General features: G+C 56.4%; 1 protein-coding gene across 2 annotated transcripts; it reads left to right on the top strand.

Annotated features, from left to right (window-relative positions):
- The first annotated feature begins 9,959 nt into the window (after positions 1–9,959).
- On the top strand, positions 9,960–15,869 carry SSTR3 (somatostatin receptor 3). Of its 2 annotated transcripts, XM_008056547.2 has the most exons (3): positions 9,960–10,040; positions 11,897–11,988; positions 13,905–15,869. In XM_008056547.2, exon 3 carries the CDS (start codon positions 13,939–13,941, stop codon positions 15,193–15,195), a length of 1,257 nt encoding a protein of 418 aa, XP_008054738.1. In that variant the 5' UTR covers positions 9,960–10,040; positions 11,897–11,988; positions 13,905–13,938; the 3' UTR covers positions 15,196–15,869. The 2 variants fall into 2 exon arrangements, with proteins under 2 accessions (XP_008054738.1, XP_008054745.1); XM_008056554.2 differs by lacking the exons at positions 9,960–10,040; positions 11,897–11,988 and adding an exon at positions 12,479–12,608.
- Positions 15,870–22,819: the final 6,950 nt, after the last annotated feature.

Here is a 22,819-nt window from a genome sequence, read left to right as displayed (position 1 = left end):
CTTCTGTGAAAGGTTTTTGTTTTCCTCCATTAAAAAAATGACAGACCCAGCTGATACTGCCCTTTGTCCTGTCCCCTTCCCTGACTTGAATACTGATGGGATGTCTGGAGCTGCAGCAGCCATCTTGTGAACATGAAGCCACAAGCATAAAGATGCAAGCCAACATGCTGAGAGTGGACAAGCAGATAAAATAAGCCGGGTCCCTGATGGCATCGGCTGACAGCTGGACCAGCGCCAACAGCTGTCATGTAGAGGGGACAAAGGAAAACGAACCCACCTGTTTGTGTACGGCACCATTGGTCAGGCCTTCTATTACTGTCTGCCGACAGAATTTGCAACCAAGGCCTTAGGCCTCCTAACCGAGTGCTTTTTCCACCATATGGTGTGGACTTAGGCGAGTCACTTCTTCTGCCTTGCAAATTGGGGACTGGAGGCCCCTCAGATGAAAAGAGAAACCTTGAGGGAAGTCACTGAGAACCTGTTTTGAAACAGGAAGCCTGTTGGTTGTGGGCAGGAGCTGACGACACGCTGGTGCCTGCTCAGGCGACACCGGCCCCTCCCTGGCGCCCACCTTGGGCCAGACCCAGGCTGGATCAGGGCTCGAAGCATCAGGTTCGGCCCTTCTGCAAGGAAACCCCAGCCTGGCGGGTGAGGAGGGCCCCTTCTGGACAAGCCTGCATCCGCTGGCGCACTGTCTTCGAGCTGCTCCTGCGTCCCCCTTTCAGAGCCGAGACCAGGGTCCCTCCACTCTCCCGCCCCAGCATTCACTGGCCACCAAGTGCGGACGGTTCAACCTCCTGACATCTAAGTCGACGCCCTGATCCCCGTGGCCACCCCTCCCCTAGGAAGTAGCCCTGGCCTCCCTACTACGCCTGCCTCCCCTCCCTCGGCCTCTGCTCCAGCCTCCACCAGGCAGCCCAGGGACCTTCCTCATTCACAAACAAGACCACTGCCCAGATGCCGTGCTGTCCTCCAGGGGTTGTCAAAACTCTTATAGGAGCCGGGCTCGGTGGCTCAGCCTGTAATCCCGCACTTTGGGCGGCCGAGGTGAGTGGATTGCCTGAGCCCGCGGGTTCGAGACCCGCCTGGCCAACTTGGCGAGACCTCATCTCTACAATAAATCAAAAAATCAGCCGGGCGTGGTAGCGTGCGCCTGGGGTTCCAGCTACTCGGAAGGCTGAGGCGGAAGGATCGCCGGAGCCCGGCAGGTCGAGGCTGCGGTGACCGGGAGTGGCCACTGCGCTCCAGTCTGGGCGACAGAGTGAGACTCCAACTCAAAAAAGCAAAAACAAAACCAAAAAAACTCTTATACAACCCCTGACACATTTGCTCGTTTTTCATTCAGCAAACAGCTACTGAGACTGTGTGCCGAATCAGGGGCTTGGGGGTGAGGCAGGCATGGGCCTGGGGATGAGGCGGGGAGGCTGCCCAGCCAGCAGAGCCTGGGGACGACCCCTCTCCTGGGATGTCTCCCAAGCATTCCACCCACAAGCCCGCCCAGCCTTCCCACTCTGTACGAGCCCCGGGCTCTCGACCAGAAATCTGGGCGTCCTTCTAGATACCTTCTGCTTCCAACTGGTTACCAGTGCTCCTCCCAGCTGTCCCCTTCTCCCACTGCCACCACTTCTAATGTCCAGGCCAGCACAGTCTCTTCCCTGAGTGACAGCAGCAGCCTGGTGTCATAGTCAGCCATTGCCATGGTGATGCTGTGTAACAAACCAGCTCAGGATCCAAAGGCAATGGCAGCAAGCCTGCGTCTCACAGCATGGGCTGCCGGTCGACAGGGGGTCGGCAGATTTAGCAGGACTGGTGGGTGACTCAGCGTCAGGCTGGGGGTGGGGTGGGCTGAGCTCCTAGCAGCGGTGTCCCTCATCCTCCTGGGAGCAGTGTCCTCTGGGGCACGTTCTTCCCATGGTGCATTGCAGGAGCACAGGAAGCCAGGCCGCACCACGTGAGCTGAATTAAGGGCCCTGTTCACGTTCCATGTGACTGAGCCCACATCGTGGAGCAAGGGCATAAGCTCCCAGCCTGGGGGAGAAGGGGTATTGGCTGAGCCCCAAACTCACACTCCCTGACTGGTCGGTTTGCACTCTTTCCCTTGGCGGCGGTTCATCTCCACACAGCAGCCAGTGATCACGTCACAACACAAATTAGATCAAATCGCTCCCTTGCTGAACACCGATGGCTCACTACAAGGCCCATGCAACACCCTTTCCACCTCACTCATGTTCCTTACAGTCATCTGTACTCACCTTCCATCCCCCCTCCTGCCTCTCTGCCCCTCTGTAGAAGAACAGTCAGTGTCACCGTTGGTAATCAAGCATTTGCTAAATCAGCCTGTTGGTGTCACAAGTGTCTCCCTTCCAGAGGGTAAACTATGAGAACCTGCGTGTCCTGTTCCATAGTCGAGCACTGAGACCTAGTGAGTATGGGGCACCCACGCCATGCTGGGTGAATGTTTGTTATTTGTACCAGTGAGTAAGCGGATGAAAGAGGGAACGTGAATGAGGAGAGAGAGGCCCAACCATCCCAGCAACCCGGCTGAGCCAAGCCTTCAGCCCTCCAGCCAGGTCCCAGCCACGTGCGTGAGCTGGCTTTGAAGTGCCAACCCGTTGGGTCCCCAGATGAAGTGCAGCCCTGGCCACGTCACGTGGACAAGAAGAGCCGTCCGATGAGCCCAACCCAACTCATGAGAGATGATACATGGCAGCCGTAAGCCCCTCCGGGTTGGCGTGGTTTGTAACAGACACTGATACTGAAACAATGACTTTTCAGGGACTAGTGTCTGTGTTGTTTATTCCTCTGATCAATGACCTCTTCTCCCTATCCTCCACACCCACCATCCCCCAGAGAAATATTGACCTTGTAGGGACATCTGTCTCCAGCCAGGCCTCATGAGATATGGGAGGCAGAGCAGGACAGGCCCTGGGGAGGGATGTCTCTCGAAGGTGTCTGAGGAGAATCTCAAAGAAGGTGAATCCAAAATTCAGTTTGGTTCCCACATACTAGCCACATGCTCCACACCAGGCTGTAACAGGAACCAGAGGTGCAGGCAGGGGACAGGCATGGCCCTTTGCTCACCAGGGGGCTCAGAGGCCAGTGGGAGAGACAGATATGTAAATAAACACCTGCCATGTGGCTTGATCCATACATCACGGAAGTGCACTCAACACAGAACAGAAGAGACTCTGGTCCCAAGATGCCGGGGTGGAGATATCTCCACCCCCATCCCTGCTGAAAAGCAGTCCCAGTGAGGAGGAGAATAAGAAACCGAAACACAAACTCCCGCCTTCAGAGAAAGCAGGAGCCACCTGTAACCCCAAACCATGATGCATGAACAGCTGAGCAGATGCAGGGCTGGTGAATGATTGAACAGAGCCAGGAAGGCAAACCAAAGCGCCTGCTGTTATGTGGCAGGGTGGAGTGGGGAGGCTTGGAGAGAGAAGAGATGCAAACCAACCAGCCTGGCAGAACCAGGGAGGCTCAGAGTCAGGGGTCCCAGACACCCCAGATGGTGAGATGGGAGGCTGAAACCAGGGGTTGTTTGGAAGTCTGTTTGAGGAGTTAGACACCTCCCCATGGCCCCAGTTTTCTCCTTTGTACCATGCAGCCAGGTAGCCTCCCACCTGGGTAGCAGACCCAGGGACCTCAACTACAGAGTAGAGTAGGAGGAAGTACTGGTCGGATTTTTGTAGATGTTGTAGATTCAATTATGCTTTGCAAATAACCCAACCCTCACCCCCACCTCCATGGGAGGAGTGGGTTTCCCCACTTCCCTGATGTTGGGCTTGGCTGTGTGACTTGCTTTGGCTACTAGGATCTTAGTACATGCATCAAAGGAGATACTTGAATGTGCATGCCCCCTTGGGCATGCTCTCCTTTGCTGCCTAAAAAGGAACATGCCCTGTCAAGCCCACTGGTGCCAAGAGTCCAAGAGAAACAAGAAGTAGAGCTGTCCTGCAGACCTGTAACTTGACACAGATCTGCCTGGTCAAGCCCAGTCTAGATCTGCTCACCCTAGCAGATCTGAAGATGTGTGAGTGAAATTCTTTTTGCTGGGTGTCATGGAGGTTTTGTGGTGGTTTGTCACACGACAATATCTGTCTGGTACAAGGGATTTAAGTGAAAGTCTGAAGACTGAGCAAGGTGACCCCAGCCCCCTTCCCTGGTGCAGCTGAGGGGGCAAGCACCCAGACATACACTTACCCTAGACAGGAAGCGGGAGGGTCTGGTTACTCAGAGAAAACCAGATGCTGACATGTGGGTGTCCTAAACAAAGGATCCAGCTGTCCCACAGGGATGCTCACCATATCAGCACTGCTCTTGAGCTCTAAGCAGATTTGTGATGCTTCATGCTGAAACGGGAATGGATGACAAAGGATGACTAGTTGAAGAAAGCTCTATCACGAAAGAGACCCATCAAACAAGTAGAAGAAAAGCAACTAGCAAGAAATATAGAGAATGCAGTGAGCAGAAGACAACTTTAAAGAAAATATCATTGCTACTCTTGAAGTGATAAGAAAACATAGATCCACAGATAAGTACAGAATGCCACGGCAAAGGAGTACGCTAGAAACAGAAAAGAGCTTTTAGAAATTAAAAATAGGTTGATATTTTTAAAAAGAAGTGTTAGACAACAAAGACAGATGAGAAAAAAGCCTCTCGGGAAATAGCACAAAATGGTAAAGGTGAACAACAAGAAAATTAAAAGTTTAATCCGGGAGGCCCAACATTCACATAATAGGAGTTCCAGAGGGAAATAATGGGAAGATTTTTCTCAGAACTGAAGAACATAAATCTCCAGATTAAAGTAGCCCACTTAGTGCCCGAAATGATAAGTGAAAAAAGATCCAGTCAAATCCATTGCTATGAAATTTCAGAAATTCAAGGACAAAGCAAAGATCCTGGAAGCTTCCAGAATAAAGACCAAAAGTTGCCTAAAGTGTCACACAGTGGATTGGGAATAAGGATATCCTGGAAGCCAGAGGCATAGATGGATGCCTTCTATCAGCGAGTCAAAATAACCCTCAACCTCAAGTTCTATGCCCGCCGAGCTATCAACAAGTGTGAGAGGAGAACTAACTGTTTTGAAACGTACACACTTTTCTCAGGAAGCTATTGGAGGCTCTGCTGCAGCACGAGAGAGCAAAGCATCCAAAAGGAAGACATGGAATCTAAGAAACTGGATTCGACACAGGGAGAAGCTAACGGGAATCCCCAAGACAACGGCTCAGAGAGAATCTCAATGTCAGCTGTGCACAGGCCCAGGAGCAGCTGGTCTAGATGAGAGGTTCAGCAGTCTCCAAGACAAAATGATCCCCAAGGCTGGACTCTGGAAATGCCACTGTGAGGCTTTTATGAAACTTATGAAATACTTAGTCCGATAAATGAAGATTTAAAAAAGCAAACCCCAAATACTAAGCCAATGACAAAATGAGGCAATTATTAACTCTGGGCTGAACAGGACATAATATTTACACTGCATTAAGAGAGGGAACACTGAATATGCATTTAATGGAAAATAGGGAGAAGGAACGAGGGCATTAAGAAGCTTAAAATTCTCATCTTCCACAATCAGAATTCAGCAGATAATGGGTAAAATTGGGGAATCAAGATACAGAGAAATAAACACGGGATTAGCAAGATGGAGGTAAATGAAAGGATAAATCACTAGGAGGGTGGAGGGTGGGGTAACCTCCAAGCTGGGGGCAGGGCTCAGGGGGACTGCTATGTGTTATAAACCTTTTTTTTTGTCTTGAGACAGGGTCTCACTCTGTCATCCAGGCTGGAGTGCAGTGGCACGAACATGGCTCACAGCAGCCTCGAACTCCTGGGCTCAAGTGATCCTCCCATCTCAACTTGCTGAGTAGCTAGGACTACAGGCACTCACCACCTACTAATTCTTTTAATATTTTGTAGCGATAGAGGGCCTTGCTATGTTGCTCAGGCTGGTCTCGGACTGGAGGCCTCAAGCAATCCTCTCATCTCAGCCTCCCAAAAGTGCTGGGATTATAGGTGTGAGGCACTGCGCCTGGTATATTATAAACCTTTTTCTAGCACTGCAGTGGTCCTCCCTGATCCACAATTTCACTTTCTGAGGTTTTCATCTACCTGCCAACCGTGGTCCAAAAATATTAAGCTATTTTGAGAGAGAGAGAAAGACTTCACTTAACTTTTATGAAGTGTGCTGTTGTAATTGTTCTATTTGATAATTAGCTATTGCTATGAATCTCTTACTATGCCTGATTGATAAATTAGACATTTTCATAGGTACACTGAATTAGACATTTCATAGGTACAATATGTACCATATAGGGACAATCATATTATAGTGTACATATACCCTATCCAGGGTCTCAGGCATCCACTGGGGGTCTTGAAATGTATTCTCCAAGAATAAGTGGAAACTGCTGTGTTGTTTTTTCATTTGCATTTTATTTTTCATTTCAATAGCTCTAGAGGATAGAAATAGTTTTTGGTTACATGGATGCATTTTCCTCCCACTACCCTTTCCCACCCTCATACTATATTGATTTTAAAAATTTACTTTCAAGCAGTACTTAAAAAAAAAATACAGACAGTGTCTTACTACATTGCCCAGGTTGGTCTTGAATTCTGGCCTCAAGCAATCTCCCCTGCCTTGGCCTCTCAAAGTGCTAGGATTACAGGTGTGAGCCACCATACCTAGTCACTTGCAAACAGTACTTTGATAAAATAAAAGCAAATTAAAAACACTTGCATTACCGATTTAAAAAGGAAGCCCACAAGAGGCAGCGTCAGAGAATGGAAGGACTTTAGAGAAGGTTGCCCAGAGCAGGCAATGCCTAATCCTGCTACAGGAGAAGAGAGGAATTGGGAGCAGTCTATGCAAAGGGCCAGGGGCACGTGTGAGAGTTAGACCGAGGATATGCTGCTTTAGGATGAGAGTAGGACTGAGTAGGGGAGAGGCAGGCAGAGGCAGGCTGCACAGGGCCCTTAGGCTACGGAAGGGGCTGTGGGCTTTATTTGACAAGCAACAGGTGGCCATAGGAGGGTCTCACAGAGGCAAGCAGGGCGGCTTACATCGGTAACAGACTCAGTCTCCGTGCTGAGTAGGGGGCGAGGGCGGAAGCAGGGGACCAATGGGGACAGTGGTGGGGGAGGAGAAAGCTTTTCCTCTACTCTCTTAGGGTCTCTGGCTGGTCTCAGAATTAAGCGGACAAGGTAGATTAACAGGGGAAAAGTGTGAGATTCTTATCTACATGTACATGGGAGTACACACACACACACACACACACACACACACACACACACACACACACACTGGGCAGGCGCCACAGAAGTGACTAGGCCTATGTACTCAGATACTAGGTTGAACAAAGAATGGCTATTGTGTAACTAGGAAGATAAGGGGCAGCTTAAAAGGTTTGTTCGTGGAGACTTCTTTGGCCTCGACTCCCCGTCTCTGGTAATAAGACTGTCTTTCTTCCCCTGGCATAGAGAGGGCATCTTTCCTGTGGGCATTTTATCTTCTGCTCTCAGGAAGAAAAGGGAGGTCAGCACGCCCTTCCTGCACCTGCTGTTTTTGAAGTGCCTCTAGTTAAAAAAACTCAATGTACCAAAGCGGCATATTTTGGGGTGACGTGTTCTGAGCTTCTCAGTAGCCTGGCCCAGCATAGAGCCTGTGTGGACAGAGGACAGGCTGGAGAGAAGACCTCTAGGAAGGAGCAGGAAGGCGTGGTGCCCGGAGAGGAGGGTGAGGGCCACAGGCAGGGGGACTAATGAGTATTTCCTCTCTGAAACTTCCCAAGAAGCCTTGGGGGTGGGCAGTGAGGTGGGCACTGTCTGCTCAAGAAGGAAACTGTCGGACGGGCTTGGTGGTTCAGCCTGTAATCCCAGTGCTTTGGGAGACCAAGGTGAGTGGATTGCCTGAGCCCACGGGGTTCAAGACCCGCCCGGGCAACTTGGTGAGACCTCGTCTCTACAATAAATCAAAAATTAGCTGGGTGTGGTAGCGCGCGCCTAGTTCTGGCTATTTGGAAGGCTGAGGCAGAAGGATCGCCGGAGCCCAGCAGGTCGAGGCTGCGGTGGCCGGGAGCATGCCAGGGCACTCCAGCCTGGGCGATGGAGTGAGACTCCAACTCAAAAAAAAAAAAAAGAAGGAAACTGTGTTTGATGGGAGTTTCGGTGACTCCCCTACCCCATCTCCCCGCCCCTGCCCCTCTGAGGACAGTCTCCCAGGACCTCCTCAGAGCCCACCGACACCCCATGAGCTTGCACGGGCTGGAGACAGACTTGAAGTGAAGGCATGCCCGGGACCCATAGCGAGTGAGGGATGGCATTAAGAGGCCAGGTGATCTCCAGATGGAAGCAAGTGTGACCCCAGCCCTACTGTGCACGGCTACAGCTGGACTGGCACCGCTGAAAGAATCCACTTCCCAGTTCTCCGAGGGCCTACTATGTGCAGGCCTGGGTACCCCGTGGCAAGGTGGGTCTAGTCCCATCCTAAGGAATGACCCACTATGGAAAGAAGCCTTGTTGGTGTCTGGCAGACAGTAGGTGCTCAACAAAGACTCAGTTCCTTTTCCCTCTCTCTCTGACTGCTCTGCCCTTGTCCTCCTGAGGCGAGGATCAGCACAGAGTATCTTAAATCCTGGGTCAGCAACCGTGGCCCTCAGGCCAACTCCAACCCAGCACCTGTTTCTGTATAGCCTTTGCGCTAAGGATATTTTTTACAGAGGACCATTCGCCATCAATGGGATAACAGGTAACACTAACTTTGAACTCCAATTAAGCAAGGGCTGATCCCGCACGAGAACTCTATTCTTCTCATTAGTAGACCTGTATTACAAAACATTGCCCCCAATGATTAAATTATCATGTTGTAAATTGTATCAACTAAAAAATAGTGGAAATGTATCTTTTCACTGCAGAAGGTCTTTGATTTTGCCTCTCGTCTCTCAAAGCCTAAAATATTTATGCTTTACCACCCTGCCCGGGGGTCTCCAGAGTCCACTGACCCCAGGACTAACCCCTCCCACCTTCCCCGTGGCCGGTGTCAGCTGGTGAACCAGACTGCAGGGCAGGACTGCAGACTCCCAGCCGTGCCCCCCCCCCCACCCCGTGCTGGCCGGCCCCACACCCAGCCTTGCCTCAGGACACGGCTGTCGCCCCGGGGAAGGACGTGTGCCTGCCGCAGTGGCCTGGGGACGCTCGGGCCACTGGCTGGCGGTCCCAGCTCTCCGAAGACCACAGTCTTCCAACTCCCGGTGGGATCCAAGGCCGGCCGCCAGCGTGGGTGGCTGAAATCTCCCCGGTAACAGGGTCTGCCCCCTCCTGCTCCCTCTCCCGGCCTCCTCCCCTAACCTGCGCGCCCCCCCACCTCCGCACCTGCTCTCCGGCCCTGGCCCTCCCCCTCCTTCGCGGCTGGCTCCGTGTCACCATCTGTGGCACAGTCCCTCTGTCACTCTCCCTGCCACCCCCTCATCCTCCGTGTCCTCCCTGCTCACTCCCCTGCCTCTCTCCCTCTGTCTCTCTTTCCTCCTCCTTGCCTTCTCCTGTCAGCCTCTCGCATCACTCCCCCTCACTCTGCCTTCCCGCCCACTCGTGGTCTCTCTCCCTCCCTCTCCCCTCTCTTTCCTTCTCTCCACCTTCTGCCGACCCCCTTTCTCCTCTGTTTCTATTGGCTTCTGGGGGGACCCTTGTTCCCCTCTTCTCAGCTTCCCCTGGGAAGCTTCTCCTTCCTCCTCCCCCCAGCCCCTGCCTGCAGACCCTCCAGCTGTGCCCCTGCCCCCCAGGATGTGTCCTGGAGATGGGGGGTGACGCACCAGGCGCCAGTGGCAAGCCAGGGCCGGAGACCAGATGGGAGAGGCTCTGTGGACAGCTGTGGCCGGGGGCCTAGCGGGGCCCCGAGCCGGCAGGCAGGCTAGAAGTGGGCGCCGTCTGCGGATGCCCGCGAGGGGTGCTCCAGGGGCACCTGGAGACTGGGCAGGCAGGGAGAGGGGGCAGCAGAATGATAACCAGCCTGGCGGCAAAGAGGGGAGCCCTCACCCCATGGGCAGGTAAGGAGGCTGGGGCCTGGAGGGTAGGGTCTTGGAGGTGGGGTGCTGGGCCCATGCTCTGCCCTGGATGAACTTGGGAGGCTGGGGCTGGGGGCTGGGGGCTGGCAGAGGGTGGGGAACCCTGAGGAGGAAGGAGGGAGGCCTTCCTGTGACCTCTCGGTGGGCTGCAGGGACCGGGGTATTAACCTCAGCATCTTGTGCCACGATTCTAGAATCTGGGACTCACACACAGCAGAATGTCAGAGCTGGAAGAAAGCAGGTGTGTCGTGCTGCCTGGCCCCCTCAGCTCACGTGGCGGCTCTCCTGAGCGCCCCTCCGTGCCGGGCCTGTGCTGGGCACATGCCCATGTAGTCTTTCCAGCAGCCTTGGGAGGTGGGTAAGCTTGTCTTCATTTCCAGAGAAGGAATCTGAGGTCCAGGGGGAGGTGTGACTTGTCCAAGGTCACACAGCAATTGGGCATCACACCCTGTGACAGAGCCCGTGCCCCACAAGCAGTGCTCGTGGGGTGTGTACCGGGGTGTGAGGGAGTCAGCTGGTGCTGCCTAGCATAAGCCGGGCCTCTCTGGGAGAGAGGCCTGGGGTGCTGAGGACAAGCAGAATGCAGAGACAGCCGGGAGCGTCAGCCTGTCTTGTCCACCACTGCCCTAGCCCGTGCTTCCTCTCGGCCCGAGGCCATTAGAGAAGCAGCATGGCTGGGAGATACAGATGGTTCAGGGGCAAACGGAACTGGGTGGGAATTCTGGCTTCCCACTCACCAGCTGGGCCACCTTGTGCAAGTTACTTAACCTCTCTGAGCCTCGACTTCCTCCCCTCTCTACAAACTCTCCCCCTAGGCTTTGTGAACAATTCACGAAGTTGGAGCCCTCTGCCCGGAAACAGGGCCCACTTTCTGCTTGTTGACCCGCCTGGTTGTTCCCATGTTTGGCTGTGCCGGGTGCTGAGGTTCAATACGTCCATCATTCAGGGCCCCTGCACTCCAGAGCCAGTGCTCTGCGGGTGGGAGACAGTCACATGGAGGGCCACAGGAGAGCCTGGCATCCCTGAGGGGCCGTTTGTAATTGCTGTGGGACCCAAGGCAGCCACATACCCTCTCTGTGCTCTGTTTCTTCCCGAACAGTCCTCAGAGGAGTCCGCCCCCAGCTTTCAGGCAAGCTGGTGCCAAAGATAAATCAGACAAGGAGGAGAAGTCCCTCCTTCCCGGGGATGAACTGGATCATGCTCAGGATTCCAGCTCCTTAAATAAGAGCCAGCCCCTAATTGCGGGTCTCGCTTACACCGTGGAGAGCTGTAATCTCCTGCTCCGGGTGCCCGGGCCCGTGCAACTTTGACAGGGAAGATGGGCCAAGATAGGGGTGGAGGCAGGGGGTCTTCCAGGGACCAGGGGTTCTGGGAGGGGCTATTTCATGTTCTGGTATGAAGGAGGGTCTGACTGGGCACGCCGTGTTCTTGCCCAGGCTGTGTGTGTGAGCATGTGTGCTTGTGCTGCAGACATGTGCTGGATGGGGGGGCCGATCTCTCCTTGGGGCATCTGTCCCTGGAGCCCAGAAATTCGGCTTGTCCAGCTCCTTGCTCCCCTGGGAGCTGGTGCGCCCTCCCTCCCCAGCCCTGGGCTGTGACTTGCCGAGCAACCGGGTGCTATAAAGGGGACCCGCACACAGCACAGGGTGGCAGGGCATGTGATGCCATGGGCCGCCAAGGAAGTGCGACTCTATGTCCCAGGTTCCAAGTTCCAGGTCTAAGGAATGGTTCTGGCATTCTGGAACTCTAACATTCTCTGGTTCAAGGACACTGGGTCTAAAAACCTATGACTCTCAGATTCCGTGACAGTTCTAAGCATTTACAATTTCTATTTTTAGACCTCCAAGAGTCTGAGGCTTTGGGCCTATGATGCTAATAGTTCGAGAACTCAAGGGGCAACGGAGGAGCTGGATGCCAGCTGGGCACTCAGGTGAGTGCCTTCTCCAGGCCTGGCCTCAGCCTGCCGGCCTGTGGAATGGGCATGGAGGTGGGGGATGGTCATTAAGGGTCCTCCCAGATTTGCCGTTCCTAGTTGGGGGACCAAGCCTCATCTTGGCTCCCCATCTGTGCAGTGAGGATGACAGAGGGCCTCCCTCACAGGACACCATACGATGCTGCACGTCACCAGCTTAGCCTGGAACCTGGCACAGTCGGGACTCAGAGAGAGGAGCTGGCAGCACTGTTAGGATCCTGCCGCCCACTATTCAGACACCCTCTCTCTTAGCGCTGCGGTCCCGGGCTCAGGAGAGTGGTAAGGGCGTGGGGAAGCAGTGTGTTGAGGACAGGTTGGGGGCGCTCTGCAGGCTCAGAGTCCTGTCTTCTCTCCCAGCTCCAGAAGCAGGGACCGGTGAGTGCCCCGAGCCTGGTCAGCCTGGGATTGGTTAGGAGGAGCCAGGGCCGAGGGGTTATCCTGCCTCGGGGCAGGACCAGCCAAGAGTGCCCAGAGGCATCGGTGTGAGGTTGGGGTGCCTCCCCTTCCCTGGAGCTTTGCATCATCTAGGGCAATGCGGCCCGCAGGCCCCACTGGAGGACTTTCAGGCCCAGCATCGGGTGAGTCAGAGGAGGGCTTCTCCCTGGAGACCTCTTTCTTCCCGCAGGGAGAATTAGAGGACAGCTGGGAGCCCAGGGTCTGGGGTCATTAGAGAGAAGGGGTGCGGAGGGAGGCCCAGGCCCCAGGGGAGGCGTCTGCTTTCCTCTGCTGGTCATCTGCCTCTGCCTGGCCTCCTCCCTCAGTGCGCGTGCGCTCTCCCCAGTGGGGCCAAGACCCTGCCGTCAGCAACCAGCCCTGTGCATGAACTGTCCACGCCAGGCCCCCCATTCATTCGATGTCCCCCCACACATGGAGGCAGGGCTTGTGCTTGTGTGAAGGAGACATGGAGACAGTGGGGGAGGGGGACAAGTCTGGGTAAGAGGGAGAAGAGAGAGACTCCACCCTGAAGGAGAGACAAGGCGAGCAGGGGCGCCCGGAACAGTCCTGGGCACACACGTGGGCGTGACCAGAAGGCACTCGCAAAGAACACAGGAGGCTGGTTCCACCATGTCATGGGGAAAGCTCCATCCAAAGCGTCCCCTCTTTCAGGCAACCTGCCCCACCGGCTGGGGGGTGGGGAGCTATTCACCTATCGCACCTGTCAGGTGAATCGTAGCTGTCTCCATCACCATCAGCCTCTGGGAGAGAAGCGGCCTCAGCCAGCCTTCCTGGACGGGCCTCTGGGAGGGGCGTAGTGAGATGGCCCAGGCTGGGCAGGGTCCCCAAGGGCTCTGAGTCTCAGGGAAGGGGCCACCCCTGAGCCTGTGGTTCTTAACTGCCTTAGGAACCTGAGGAATCTGATAAAAGCTCTGAGCCCTGCCCAGAACAGACATGGACCCATGAAACTTCACCTAGAGGTTGGGGAGGGGTTCATGGATCCCCTGAAGCGCATGTAGGGACCAGGGTTCCAGGTTAAGGTCATGTAATATGATGCAGTATTTCAAATGTGAGGCCTGAGACCGGCTGGTGACAATACAATCCACTTAAGCCCCGCCCCCCCCAGCTGGGACATTGTGTGTATAAAGGGTAGGTATTGTTTTATGAAACAATATGACTTCAAGTCCCATGTCATCCTTGCTACATAACAGTGGTCACTCCAGTTCCCTGAGAAGTGGGGATAACCCCACCTTGCCTTGCTCATCTGAGAAGTGGGGATAACCCCACCTTACCTTGCTAGGCGGTGCAGAGCAGATGAGATGGTGCGTGTCAAGCGTGGACCTGGTGCGCAATAGGTCTCCAAGGTGAGTGGATGGGGGAGGGGCGGCACAGAGAAAGCCATCCTCTGCCATGACCGGGCTGTGTCCTCCCTCCCCCAGGCCAATAGCCGACGGCTCACCCCCTTCGTCGGTCATGGACACCCCTGGCTATCCTTCACCAGTGCCCACGACCTTGCAGCCTGAGAACTCCTCCTTGACCTGGCCCCCAGATGCCACCCTGGGCAATGCGTCGGCAGACCCGAGCCCGGCAGGACTGGCTGTCAGCGGCGTTCTCATCCCGCTGGTCTACCTGGTGGTGTGCGTGGTGGGCCTGCTGGGCAACTCGCTGGTCATCTACGTGGTCCTGCGGCACACGGCCACCCCCTCAGTCACCAACGTCTACATCCTCAACCTGGCACTGGCCGATGAGCTCTTCATGCTGGGGCTGCCCTTCCTGGCCGCCCAGAACGCTCTGTCCTACTGGCCCTTCGGCTCCCTCATGTGCCGCCTGGTCATGGCCGTGGACGGCATCAACCAGTTCACCAGCATCTTCTGCCTCACCGTCATGAGCGTGGACCGCTACCTGGCCGTGGTGCACCCCACCCGCTCGGCCCGCTGGCGCACAGCGCCCGTGGCCCGCACGGTCAGCGCGGCTGTCTGGGTGGCCTCGGCTGTGGTGGTGCTGCCCGTAGTGGTCTTCTCGGGCGTGCCCCGCGGCATGAGCACCTGCCACATGCAGTGGCCCGAGCCGGCCGCGGCCTGGCGGGCCGGCTTCATCATCTACACGGCCGCGCTGGGCTTCTTTGGGCCGCTGCTGGTCATCTGCCTCTGCTACCTTCTCATCGTGGTGAAGGTGCGCTCGGCTGGGCGCCGGGTGTGGGCGCCCTCGTGCCAGCGGCGGCGGCGCTCCGAGCGCAGGGTCACACGCATGGTGGTGGCCGTGGTGGCGCTCTTCGTCCTCTGCTGGATGCCCTTCTACGTGCTCAACATCGTCAACGTGGTGTGCCCACTGCCCGAGGAGCCGGCCTTCTTCGGTCTCTACTTCCTGGTGGTGGCGCTGCCCTATGCCAACAGCTGCGCCAACCCCATCCTTTATGGCTTCCTCTCCTACCGCTTCAAGCAGGGCTTCCGCAGGGTCCTGCTGCGGCCCTCTCGCCGTGTGTGCAGCCAGGAGCCCGCCGCAGGGCCTCCGGAGAAGACCGAGGAGGAGGACGAGGAGGAGGATGGGGAGGAGAGCAGGGAGGAGGGGAAGGGGAAGGAGATGAACGGCCGGGTCAGCCAGATCGCGCCGTCTGGCACCGGTGGGCAGGAGCGGCCGCCCAGCAGAGTGGCCGGCAAGGAGCAGCTGTTCCTGCCCCAGGAGCCCTCCGCGGCAGAGAAGTCTGGCAAGCTGCACATCAGCTATCTGTAGAGGCCTGGGGAGGACCGGGGTGGCCCGAGGAAGGGGCAGAGGCCATAGTGTGCCTGAGGTGCCCGAGGCCCACAGTGGGATCCTCAGAGGCCCGGGCTCTGATTCCCTGCTGCAGGGACCGGCTGTGTGACCCTGGGTAGGTCACTTCCACCCTCTGGGCCTCCTCTTCTCCTCTGTGACTCAGGGATGGGCGTAAGGAGCCTGGATGAGCTCTGTCGGATGACAGATCTGGAGGGCAGTGCTGCTGGGCTGACCTGGCCAGTGGGGCCCAGGTTGAGGGGTGAGTACAGACTGCCCCCTGCTCAGAGACAGGGCGTCCTGGGGGGCCAGCCTGAATCTCCATCCTCAGGGGATAAACCAAGGTTCGAATTTCCTGGACTCAGAGTCAGGGACACAAGAGATGCTGGAGCCCCAAACAGACGGCAGTCTAACTTGGTGGGATAATGGGATAAAAACCGCTCAGGTCCCTGATCGGTGCCCCCACCCCCAGCTGGCTGTGAGGCCTTGGGCTGCCTCTGTTCCTCTCTAGGCCTCAGGCCCACCTGCTGGGTAACCCAATAACCTCTGGGCCTTTTGGCCTGGACAGTCAGTGCTGGAGGTCCTGTGCTCCCGGACGTGAGGGAAAGGGGTGAACTTTCTAGAAAGCCAAATCCAGCTTCAGGGTCCCTACTGCTTGGGCCCTTTCGAGGCCCTGTGTCGAATTTTGTACTTGTAATTTTGTATTCCTTTTCTTAGAGAGGGACCTCACATTGCATAAGCCTGGTTCTGCCCCTGTTGAGGTCCGCCACCCAATCCCTGAGGCGTCTCACGTTGGGTCCTGTGGCTGGAGGGGGCAGTGCAGGATCCCCAGGTCTTTGAGGGCTTCTAGGGCCTTCTCACTGGAGGCACCAGCTGTGTTCCTCTCCTGGCGACTTAGGTCCTTGCCCCCGAGAGCCAGGAGGGAACCAACCCACGAAGCCTGGCATGGGAAGGCGAGGGGAAGGAGGAGGAGTGTGAGAGGAGGGAGGAGGAAGAGGAGGAGGCAGAAAGAAGGGGGAAGAAGAAGGGGGAGAAGGACAGATCTGATTTCTGAAGCATCTCTGGCCCCTCCGGGCTGAGGTCAATGGCAGCATCTCTGAGCCAGAGTTGCCAGTGCCTGGCTCGACCAGTATCAAGGATCGGACGCCATCAGGGTGGGACAGCAAACGCACAGAGCCAGCCCCCTAAGGGACCCGAGCATGCTGGGAAAAGGGCTCAGGCCCTGATAGAGCTCTGGGTGAAGCCAGTTCCTGGGGACACTGGGAGAGGTGGTGAGCCCCTGGTGGGCAGGGGAGCAGGCCTCCCCATCCTCTATATTCCCGGGGGCACCGGGTCAGGGAGGCCCAGGGAAGACAAGACAAGAGGAGACTGGGGTGGGACCACACAGATGACCCCTCAGAGCCATGGCGAGGCTGGGTCCAGGAGGGTGGTTCCTCTGGCCAAATCCCTCCTCTTCCCCATCCCCTGCAGATGGCAGGGGGTCCTCAGGGAAAGTGCAGGAACCAGAATCTTGGAGACCTGCATCTTCAAGTCACCTCAGGATCCTCAGCTGGCCTTGACCTCTCTGGGCCTCAGCTTCCCCATAAAGTGGAGATGAATCCCAGTTTGTCTGCACCTGGAATTTGGGGAGAAAAAATGAGTCCTGCTGGGTAAAGTGCCAGGCTCACCGTAGTGGGTGGATGGGCTGTATCAGATTTTAAAGAACAGGAACCCTTCCTTCCAGGTTTGGCTTACAGCCACTGCACCTCTATCGTGTGACCGCTCTGTGTCCAGTTTCTGGGGGAAGGACACTGCAGGTCATGAGAAATGGGGAGTTGGGATCAGGAAGGCAGGATTGGAGAGTGTGTGGAACCCTCAGAGGAGAAGGAAGTTCACAAGACCAGATCTTGTGTGGAGACTGGAGGCCGGAGGCCCAGCCCTGGGACTTGGTCTGGGTTTCCCCTGTGGAGGATCTGAGGGTCTGAGGGAGAAGGGACCCCCCCCAGCATCCCTGCCTTCCTGATGCCTGGTGTGGGAGAACAATGTCCTGCGAGGGAGCTGGGAGGCTGGTTAGGAAAACCTTTGCTGCTTCTGCCCCTAGCTCTTGTCAATAAAAATGGTGACATATGACAACAGTCATGGCCAATTCCTCTGCAGATGGGTGTGAATGTGCGGATGTGCAGGGACTCTGTGCATCCTGATCTCCAGAGTCCAGGCCTTTCCGGGGACATGGACGATACCCTTGACAGGCCTGAACCCATCTTTACAGATCTTGATCCAGAAGCAGTCAACAGCCCTTCTCCCTATTATACAAATAGCAAATCTCACGGAAGAAAGCTGATTGGCTCCAACTGGGTCACATGATGGTCTTTGGGCCAATCCCCAAAGACAAGGTGATGGCAGTGTGCCGATTGGCAGGTGTGGGTCCTACCTACACTTCAAGCCAGAGAGAAGGTAGGGCAGTGAGATAGACTGTCTGGCCTGTCCCAGTGGGGTAGGGTGTGTCAGGGATGGTCTGGCAGTGGCAAGGGGAGGTGGGCCAGGCAGCAGCAGGCTGGGTGTGTGCAGGGATCCCTGTGTGTGGCTGCCTTTGCAGGATGTGACTGTGTGTGTGAAGGCTTGTGTGAGCACAGTGCAGGGCACATCATAGGTGCTCAGGACACCACAGCCACATCTCTGAGTGCACTGGGGTGTGACTTGTGGCCAGCATGCTTGGGGTGGGAGCAGAGGAACTGCTGGGGCCGAGCCTTGTGTGGGATGGTCACCTGGCCCGGTCCCTCCTCTGGCATCCACAGCCCCACTCACCACACTGGGTGTCACTGCCTGTGCATGCTCACGTGTGCACGTGTGTGGGTATCCTTGTTCCCACACATGTGCGTCTGATAGCCTTGTCTCTCCTAGGGCAGAGCTGTGCCTGATGTGTGTGTTCCAGCTGGGCCTGGTGGGGTTGCCGGGCGCTTCCTGCGAGTATCTGGAATGAATGAACCCAGGGGGCTGTTGCATTTCACAACTCCAGGGATACCGCCCACGTGGGGATTCTAGCCTCCTTGGCAATTGTGTAATGTGGTGGTCCTGGATAAATGAGTGGGGTCTGAGGAGCTTGCATTAGGGGTTGGGGCAGGAATCTGGGGGTGAAGGGAGGCTCAGGGGCTGCGAGCTTGAGCAGGGAGGGAGGGAGGTGATAACTACTTTGCATGACTCCTCTTCTCCAGCCGAGAAGTTGCTTAGATCCAAAGCCTTCCCTTGAACTTTTCTCTCAGAGGTGGTTGCCAGGCAACAGCCTATGGCCACCAGGTTCCGGACCAGGACTTTGTGTGTCAGCATCGACATTACCCGAAAGAGTTCAGGAATCTGCTGAGCCTGGGGCAGGAAAGGCCAGGGTTCAGATCTTTGAGATTCTCTTTGCCTGGAAGGGGTGAGGTAGATGGAGGCCTGTACCATGGCAGGTGGCAGCCTGAGCTCCACAGGACTCCATTGAGAACCCCAGGCTGTAATGTGAGGGGCACCCCCCTGCAGCCGTGCAAGGCCACCATCCTGCCAAGGCCTCAATGTACTCCCTGTCACTAGAGGCCCTGGTGAGAACCTCAGTGAGTCCGCCGGAACATCAAGGGGGAGACAAGCATCCCTTGAGAATCATGGGACCAGCTGGGTGCGGTGGCTCATGCTTGTAATCCCAGCACTTTAGGAGGCTGAGGAAGGAGGATCACTTGAGCCCAGGAGTTTGAGACCAGCCTGGGTGGCATAGTGAGACCTGTCTCTACAAGAACTAAAAAAAAATTAGCCAGGAGTGGTGGCACGTGCCTGTAGTCCCAGGGAGAATTGCCTGAGCCCAGGAGGCTGAGGTTTCAGTGAGCCGTGATCTGGCCACTGCCCTCCAGCTTGGATGACAGAGTGAGACTCCGACTCAAAAAAAAAAAAAAGTAATGGGATCCAAAGTCAGGAGGCCTGGGCCCAAGGCTTCCAGCCACAAATCTGCTGTGTGACCATGGGCCATTTAGTTCACTTCTCTGGACACAGTTACACAGTTTATTTAGTTAGCAGAGGGTTTTCAGAGCACCAGCTGTATGCATGGCCCTGACACTGGGCTGGGACATGGAGGAGGCAGACAGACATAGTCCCCGTGCCCAGGCACTCCCAAGCAATCACACAAGGAACATGTCATTACTTTGGGGCTCAATCGGGAGGGAGATATATCATGTGCTCTGGGACTTGAGGGTCTCTGGGGGCTGCACTGAGAGCCCAGGTTTGAGCCTCAGGGTGCCAGGCAGAGGGACCTGCATGTGTCAAGGCCCTGAAGCTGGAGGAGGGCAGTGAATACAAGGAGGAAAGGCAGTGCCAAGGCCCCGTGCAGGGCAGGGACTGTGTCAGGCAGGGCCTGCTAGGACACCCATTTCTGCTATGGGCTGAATTTTGTCCCCACTCCAAATTTGCAAGTCGAACTCCTAACCCCCAGCACCTCAGAATGTGACCTTATTTGGAAACAGGGGCGTTGCAATGTGGGTAGTTAAGATCACACTGGAGTAGAGAGGGTCCTTCGTCCAGTGCAGCTGGTGTCCTCAAGGAAAGGGGGGATTCGTACATAGGTGGGCACACGGGGAGACGCCGTGTGACATGAAGATCGCATTGATGCTTCTAGATGCCAAGGAACGCCAGAAATTGCCAGCACTCAGGTGTGGGTCCTACCTACACTTCAAGCCAGAGAGAAGGTAGGGCAGTGAGATAGACAGTCTGGCCTGGCCAGTGGGGTAGGGTATGTCGGGGACGGTCTGGCAGTGGCAAGGGAAGGTGGGCCAGGCAACAGCAGGCTGCGTGTGTGCAGGGATCCCTGCGTGTTGCTGCCTTTGCAGGATGTGACCATGTGTGTGAAGGCTTGTGCGTCTGATAGCCTGGTCTCTCCCAGGGCAGAGCTGTGTCTGATGTCTGGGACAGACCCTCCCTCCCAGCCCTAAGAGGGGGCAGCCCTGTGACACCCTGATTTTGGACCTCCAACCTCAACGGAGAGACAAGGAATTCTGTTGCTTAAGGCACCCAGGGGGTGGCGTCTTTTCAGGGCAGTCGTAGCAAACTCACAAATTTCCCCCCTGCACAGCAGAGGCGAGGGCCTCTCCTCTCTTGGGCGTCGGGGACCTGGACGGGCTCACCCGTTCATTCCTTCACTCCACATGTGTCTACTTCTCTTCTGCCAACTGCAGAAAGTCAAGGCCAAGAGTACAGCACCAGACCTGTCTTCTGTGGGGGCAGTTCTTAAGCACATGGACACGGGGTCTGCCTGGGTCGAAGTCCCGGTTCATGGTTCATGAGCCTGCTAATGAAGTTCTCTGTGCCTTGGTTTCCTCCTCTCTGAGATAAGAAGGAGCACAACTGTCCCTGTTGTTAGGAGGTTTAAATGAGTTAATATTTGTAGCAGCCTGGAACACCGCTGGGTGCACCAGAGGCTCTGTGTGAGTGTGACGTGAGCAAGTGTCCATCTGCGGGCACAAGAGTCCAGTGGAGTACAAGGGGGAACCCAGAGATGCTGCAGGTGAGGTGACAACAGCTCTGGTCTTTCACAGCTGGAGACAGTGGGGCCTGAGATGTGACTTGCCCTGGGCTCCAGCACCAGGAGCAAGACCCCAAATGCTCCTTTCCCATCCCCCAGACCAATGTCCAGAGTTCCTAAAAATGGTGAAAATGGGGCTGGATGGACGGGAGTGATGCTGGGGGTGAGGAGTGCTGGGGGCCACTGGCGTCATGGCTGGGCCCTGGGTCATGGCAGACAACGCCGCCAAGGAGGACCTGTCTGGCAGAGGGGCAGCCCAGTCCCCATGGGGACCTCGGTGATTCCCGAAGGAATAGCCACCCTCCAGCAAGCCTCACAGCCTCAGGACGGGCCTGGCAGGCCAGGGCGCTGTGCACACAGGTTAGATGGCGGGTACACCTGCATGCACACGTGTGTGCGGAGGACGAGGCCAGCCTTCACATCCTCACAGGTTAAGAGAAAGTGCTCAGGCCACACCTGTGTCCTCCAGGGTCGCAGACCCCTCAGGTCTGGCTCACATATCCCCGGAGCCCATGTCCTCTGCCACCACCTTGTTACAGTTGGGGAAACTGAGGCCTGAGGTGGGAGGTGGGGTGTGCCAGAGCATGCAGGAAAAGCACGTGACCTCTCAGCCCTTCTGTGTGCTTTCATGGCCAGCCAATGTGGCAATATTTGCTCATGGGAACTTGGCGAGCAGCCCTTGGTCAACAAGCCCCAGAGCCTGCATAGTCTCACCCGCCAAGGCCCCATTCCTGCTGCTGCAGTCTTTTCTCTAGGCTGAGATCAAGGTTGTGTCAGAGCTCGAGCTGGGGCCTTCCACCCACTCATCGCACAGGGAGGGGCCTCTCACTCTGGCCATAATACATGGCTGCTCCCGGGGAGAAGGAAACACACGCACAATGTCCTTTACGTGGACAGCAGTGGCGGGCGAGCTCTAAGCCACACAATCAGCTCTGACCTCTGCGTGTCTTTGAACCAGCCTCAGAATCTCTCACAGTCTCAGTTTTCTCATCTGTAAAAATGGATTTCACAGTCACAGGATGGGGGATGGGGGATGGGGGACGGGACAGGGTGTGTGTGTGTTTCACAGGCATAGGACGGAGAATGGGGGATGGGGTGTGTGTGTAGGCTTCACAGATGTAGGACGGGAGACAGGTGTGTGTGTGTGTGTGTGTGTGTGTGTGTGTGTGTGTGTGTGTGTGAAGCCAGGTAGGGATGTGTGTGTGTGTGTGTGTGTGTGTGTGTGAAGCCAGGAGGCAGGGTGGTAGTTCCGGCGAGGTCAGCGCCGTTCTCTCCGTGTGTGTGTGTGTGTGTGTGTGTGTGTGTGTGTGTGAAGCCAGGAGGCAGGGTGGTGGTTCTGGCGAGGTCAGCGCCGTTCTCTCCGTGTGTGTGTGTGTGTGTGTGTGTGTGTGTGTGTGTGTGAAGCCAGGTAGGGGTGTGTGTGTGTGTGTGTGTGTGTGTGTGTGTGTGTGTGTGTGTGAAGCCAGGAGGCAGGGTGGTGGTTCCGGCGAGGTCAGCGCCGTTTTCTGTGTGTGTGTGTGTGTGTGTGTGTGTGTATGTGTGTGTGAAGCCAGGAGGCAGGGTGGTGGTTCTGGCGAGGTCAGCGCCGTTCTCTCCGTGTGTGTGTGTGTGTGTGTGTGTGTGTGTGTGTGTGTGAAGCCAGGAGGCAGGGTGGTGGTTCCGGCGAGGTCAGCGCCGTTCTCTCCGTGTCCGGCAGGGGGCGCCGCGGGATCCCAGGCCCCTCCGCCGCGTGGCCTCCGCCCCACGGTTACTCCCGGTCGGGCTCGGCCCTATTCGGTTCCACTCGGATTCACTCGGTCAGCCTCGGCTCTGCTCGGCTGTGTTCGGCAGCACTCGCCCGGATTCGGCCTTCTTCGGCTCTGCCGGGCTTCGCTGGGCGCCGTCCTGGCCTGAGGCTCGGGCTGCCGACCTCGCGCCGGCGCTGTCCCCGCGGTGGAGGCGTGCTTGGCTGGACAACGGGCTGTGCTGAGGGAGTCTCGAGCCTGGCCGCAGCCGGCTCCAGGCTCTTCCTAGTGCTGGGGCCGAAGCGGGTGGAGACGGAGGAGCTCCCCGAGTTTGGCGTGGGGGCGTCGCCCCCCGACTTCTGCG

Source organism: Carlito syrichta, unplaced genomic scaffold (genome assembly GCF_000164805.1).
Source record: "Carlito syrichta isolate Samal-C Ts95f unplaced genomic scaffold, Tarsius_syrichta-2.0.1 Scaffold84685, whole genome shotgun sequence".
In the NCBI taxonomy this organism is placed as follows: domain Eukaryota; kingdom Metazoa; phylum Chordata; class Mammalia; order Primates; family Tarsiidae; genus Carlito; species Carlito syrichta.
The sequence above is the reverse complement of the archived record's forward strand: the minus strand, read 5'-3'. Positions and strand labels throughout refer to the sequence as shown.